Source organism: Elephantulus edwardii, unplaced genomic scaffold (assembly GCF_000299155.1).
Source record: "Elephantulus edwardii isolate Elephantulus edwardi_28Jun2011 unplaced genomic scaffold, EleEdw1.0 scaffold00135, whole genome shotgun sequence".
NCBI lineage: Eukaryota > Metazoa > Chordata > Mammalia > Macroscelidea > Macroscelididae > Elephantulus > Elephantulus edwardii.
The window spans coordinates 2,560,916-2,566,685 of record NW_006399885.1 but is presented as its reverse complement, the minus strand read 5'-3'; the positions used below and the strand labels follow the sequence as shown (position 1 = coordinate 2,566,685).

The 5,770-nt window shown below is 42.0% G+C and overlaps 1 protein-coding gene across 1 annotated transcript in view; it reads left to right on the top strand.

Annotated features, from left to right (window-relative positions):
* MICU2 (mitochondrial calcium uptake 2) overlaps nt 1-3,893 on the top strand; it is a 137,966-nt gene extending 134,073 nt beyond the window's left edge. The window contains exons 10-12 of the mRNA XM_006894107.1: nt 2,124-2,232; nt 2,680-2,837; nt 3,759-3,893. Coding sequence (XP_006894169.1) covers nt 2,124-2,232; nt 2,680-2,837; nt 3,759-3,863 — 372 coding nt within the window. The 3' untranslated portion in view covers nt 3,864-3,893. The remainder of the gene's footprint in view (nt 1-2,123; nt 2,233-2,679; nt 2,838-3,758) is intronic.
* Nucleotides 3,894-5,770: the final 1,877 nt, after the last annotated feature.

Sequence of the window (5,770 nt, the reverse complement as noted above, 5' to 3'; positions counted from 1 at the left end):
CCATTTTTATTTTTTGGGGCCATTACCCCACATCCTTTATTGCTGCCAAAACCATATGGGCAGGGGGCAGGACTGGATGGACAGATACCGCCCCCTACCCATACCCCTCCTGTGTGTGGTTCGAAACTTTTTGTTTTTTGGGGTTTTTTTTTCTGAATAAAAAAAAGATTCTACTAACAAAAAAAAAATCATTAAGTGTCAAGAACTTGGACGGGTCTGGGATTGCATCCTCTTTAACATGCACTAGAACCTCTAAGGTCCCCGGGAGTGAGGGACACACTGCAGCCACCCAAGCACCAACCACTGTGTGGTGGCCGTGATTGGCTGCTGCTCACATGTTCGCCTGCCAGGGTTCAGGAATGGTGGCTGAAGACACAAGCTGCTGGATCAGAAACAAAATCCTTCCTTGTTCCCAGCACAGCAGCAGCATGAACATCGTGTTTGTCTCCTCTTTCCTCCTGGTCCTGTGGGGTGACACTGAGGATCCCAGGAGAATGCTGTGCACCCAGCACATCTGTACACGAGCTGAGGAGACATGGTCTTAGGGAGCGTGAATCTTTTCTGATGGATACTCATCAGACATCCCTGACCTGTGCTACAGAGGAAGTTATTACTTTCTGTTTACTGAGCAGCAAACAACGTCTTCAGGAAGACACTGATCTTAGTCAAACTGGGCACTGTACAGACATCTTCTGTTTGCACGATGTAAAGAAATAAGAGCAACTGTGGAGAGTTGTCTCCCAGCAAGAAAATTACTCCAACAACCTATTATAAATCCAGGTGAAGGATGTAAAGAGAACCCATGGAAAGAAAGCCCCAAATGACAAATGGACACATGAAGTGTTTCACTTCATTCAGAAAGACACAAACCCCAGCTCTAGGGTTACCCTGTGCCTGTTTGTGATCACGGTAGAGACAGTCAGGCCCGTTCTCACTTGTGCTGATGAGACAGACAGGAGAATGCAGCAGTGTGGGAAACATCTGAAGAGCCAGAACAAGGACATATAGGCATGCATGTGTGCTTTTGTATGAGGAAAGTAGTTCTGGAAGAATACTTCAGAACACGGTGATGGCACTTAGGTCTGGGCAAAGGAATGGGGGTCAAAAGATGAGGAAGACTTACTTTCTTTGTTTATTATTATACTGTTTGAGGCTTATTACCTTGTGCATGTATTATTTGTAAAGTTCTCCAAAACTTAATTAAAATTTTTGTAAAGTAACTAATGCCCATGCATTCACAGAGACTGGAAGCAGTGCAATTTGAATAAGACCACACACAAGAAGGAGTTTACTTTTAAATCAGGGATTTTCATGGTCTGTTTTGATCTTGTTGTAAGCACATAGGTTTCAAAGTCAGAGAGCCCAAGCCTCAAAGCCTGAGTGCTCACTTAGTTGTTCTTAGTCTCTTGAGAGGCATGCACCTAACGCTTCAAGATGAGAGTACCTGTGATCATAAGCATGATGAACAGCAGAACTGGGAAACCAGCACAGGGCCAGCCAGCTGCAGAGCCAGTGCCCCTCCTCAGCACCATGCTAGGAGACCAGGAGGTGCCCCACGTAACAGAAACACCCTGCCTTCACACCACGACTCCAGAACACACCAGGAACTCAGGGGCCTGCTGCCTGACCAGACTCAGTGTCCTTGCCGTTTACTTTCTGGAGCTACAGATGTCTGCCTCATTTTATTTGGTATTTGTTTGTTTCACATATTGAAAGTCTGGTAACTCTGTTTTGAACAGTCTACCAGCATCATTTTTCCAACAGTTCATGCACACGTTGTGTCTGTGTGTTACATATATGTACTCCTCACAATGTGTCAAGCATTCTCATCGTGCTTTTTGCACACAGGCTGCAGTCTAGTGTAACTATAACTTTGATATGCACAGGGAAACCAAAAAAATTCATGTGGCGTGCTTTATTGCAAGGTTTACTGCCGTGCTCTAGAACCGAACTCACGATATCCCTGAGGTATGTCTTTGCTTCTGTATCTTGAACTTTTTAATAGACTTCCTCACAAAGATTTAAATTCACCAACTTCATGATAAAAAAAAAGAAGACTCACGCTTATATTCATAATGTTATTACAAAATTGTAATAAAAACTCACTTTTCTCATTTTATTAGAGCATTAGTTTGGATGAGTTCAAATCATTTTGCCATTTTACAACCCACTTGGAGGACTTTGCTATTGCCATGCAGATGTTTAGTTTAGCTCATCGCCCTGTCAGACTAGGTAAGTTATGTGAACCATCTTATGTTTTATCTTCTCTAACAGTTTCACTCTGTCCTTCAATTAGGTGATACCAATCAAAGTGCCAGTTATCATGAAAAGAATTGATTGGCCTTTTAGTTTCTAGATTTATAGCCTGTACTCCCATTCCACTAGCAAAAATATTTTAACTTTCTCATTTTCCTCCTTAAAAGGGAGAAAATACTTAAGTGTCTATGTTGAAAATACAGATTAAAATAGTTTCGTTATCTTTTAGTTCTCATGCCATTTTTAAAACAAATTTACAATATGAATGTGTTCTTGATGAGTATTTTTATGTAAATGGTTTCAACTTACTTTGCGAGGGATAAACGTTGAGGTTTGTTTTCACTTCCTAAGTGATGAAGGAGTGCATTTCCCACTCCTTGGACTGTTTGGCATGGTCTCATCACTTTTCCTTTCCTCTTTTAGCGGAGTTTAAGAGGGCTGTGAAGGTGGCGACTGGTCAGGAGCTCTCCAACAATATTTTGGACACAGTCTTCAAGATCTTTGACGTGGACGGAGATGAATGTCTCAGTCACGGAGAGTTCCTTGGAGTTTTAAAAAACAGGATGCATCGAGGCCTATGGGTAGGTAGCATCCGTATTGTTTAATAACTGCATATTTGTACATGATTGGAAGGTCCCTGAGTGGCCGAAACAGTTTGTACTCAGTGGCTAACGACACCACAGAAGGATGTGGCACTGTCCTGGGAGATTGTCACCAAACCCACAGTAGGGAGACTTAAAAGAATGAAATTCCACTTCCTCCAGCAAATATAACATAGAGGGAACTGAATATGTTCCCACTAGAAAACATGTTTAACCAGCTTTGTGGTCGTCAAGCACCGGATAGTCCCTGGCTGTGTTCCTGGCAGTTCCAGCAGGCTCTGCGGTAAACCGTTATTTGACCTTTGACCTTTGTCAGTGGACCCTGAAGGGAGAGCTGTGCACCAGCAGTGAGAAGAGGAGCGTGTGTAATCGAAGTATGGCCTGACTTCCATTTGCCTGTGGTCTAACTTCCTTTACTTTCTGCTTTTAGAAGAGGAGTAGCCAAACAAAACTTAACTCACAAAGAAAGTGTCTGTGAGTTAGCTGTTTCTTTATAAAAGGGGTGCCATCCAGTTTGCCGTAACCTGTAGTTGGTTTTTTCATTTTAATCAAGGTTTAATCTAAGTTTTAGGTTTCTAACTACTTTTCCACATGGCTAAATAAAGTTCACTAGAAGAAGGAAAATATTAACAAACAAATAATTACACTTTAGATTCATTATAGGAGAGAGGATTGTCCAAAGTTGTCTTCCCTTCCAGGGGAAGGGGCTCCGCTCACATGTGCTCGGGCGGCCCATTCCTTAGTTCTCCTGAGGGCCCACTTGGCCCACGCACTCTTTTATCTCCCTCCGTACCCTCAGACCTCAGACTATTTTGGAGGAATAGGGGAAATTAACAATAACATAGAGTACATACGTAACCTTGAAGAGAATGACCTCTTAATTTTGCTTTTGGCTGGCAGGTCCCACAGCAACTGAGTGTACAGGAGTACTGGAAATGTGTGAAGAAAGAGAGCATCAAAGGCGTGAAGGAGGTCTGGAAACAAGCTGGGAAAAGTCTTTTTTAAAAAAGCTACAATGCAGCAATTTTGTTTTTCAAGTATTCGGATCTGGGTTTGTTTTGGTTTGGTTGTTTTTTGTTGTTTTTTTGTTTTTTTTTTTAAGATCTGGATGTTTGTCTTCAGTCTCCATTAATTTCCCTTGGGATATAAAGATACCCTGTACTTGCTTTCTCAACCAATAATAAGGTTTCTTAATAAGGTTTTGTGAAAGGTCTTATTCAAAAGAACAAATGTTCTTTTACCAAAAACAGGCATTAGGTTCTGTCAGAAGGTCTAGAATTGAAATTATGTTTTCTGAATCAGTGAACCTAGAAGACCTAGTTGTTTGCTGATTCTTAAACTACCTTGAAAGGTAAATAAAGGAGTACTTGCAGGAAATATGTGCGTGAGCCACAAGAAGACAGAACCCATGGCAAAGTATGTCCCATCCATCTCCTAATCTGGAAAATGAAATTAAAACTGTATTTCAGGTTTTGTGATCTGTCTCCTATGTCCTATAAATGTCTTGTATATTTTATTTCAGTTGTTTTAAATGTACATTGGTTGCCTTAAAATTAACATGTAAATTTCAGTATCATATTTAGAATCAGAATAAAGAATTTACCGAGGCACAAAACTGCTGATCATCCCTTGCCAGCTTTATTCATTTTGTTCTTAAAAACTAGTGTGGCTGGCAAAATCTTGGTCCAAAATCAGGGTCTCGTGGTAATTGGTTTGTGGGAAAATGTTTAAAATGTCCCTAGTAAATCAAATGATACTAGAGTATCAGATGCCGGCACCTGTACACAGCGGAGCACTACGCCATTGATCTCCTTTCAGAGCCAAGTCACCAGCCTTTCTCCCAAAGCGCTGCTGGCAGAGTTTAGGCTGCCACACATCCAGCTAGCCCACTGTGTCTATATCTGCCACCCAAGGACCTATGTTGAACTCAAAGTAAAAAAACTCATTGCCTCCAGTCAGAACTGACTCATAGCTGACTCTCCATCAGGTTTGCAGAGACTGTTCATAGATGAGAGGAGATGGCCCGTCTTTCTCCCATGGAGCTGCTAGTGGGTTGAAACTGGCAGAGAGGCTTAGATTCAAATCCCAGCTCCCTGGCTTTTTAACTCAGTCACTGTGCAACCTTCAACCTCTCTGTGTCCCCGTTCTCAATAGTGCACCCAGAGTGCACCTTGGAGGCAAAGATGGAGAAGCTTCATCTCTCATACTTGAAACATATTAGTAGAAGAGGCTATTCCTTGGAAAGGGATATAATACTTGGAAAGATGGAGGGTCAGTGAAAGAGAGGAAGACGCACGCATACAAACACACATCCAATGAGGTGGATGGACATAGTGACTGCAGCACTGGGCTCGAGTATGTCAGATTGCAGAGGATGGCACAGGAGAGAACAAGGCTCAGGTTGGTGGTTCATTGGGGTTGCTATGAGCAATTGATCTGAACCTTACATTATTCTATGTCATCTGATCCAGCTCACTGAGGGTTTTCTCCACCTTCATTGACCATCCACCTTTCTAAGTATTATATCCTTTTCCAAGGACTAGCTTCTTACAATGTGCCCAAAGTACTTGAGATGAAGTTTCATAATCCTTACCCCCAAAAAGCACCCTGGCTGCACCTTTTCCGAGGCCTATATGTTGATCTCTTGGCAGTCCATGGTATAAATGGCACTTTTCTAACACTGCAACTCAAACAGATCGATTCTTTTTCTGCAAACCTTATTCATTACTCAACTTTCAGCTGCATAGATTATGATTTGGATTATGGTTCAGAAAAGATTATTGTTTAGATCAGGTGCACGTTAGTCTTAAAACTGACACTAGTCATTTTCAGCACTTTGGAAGGGTCCCTTCCAGCAGCCTTTCCCAGTGCAGTACATCTTGATTTCCTGGCTGCTGGTGCAAAGCATGTTG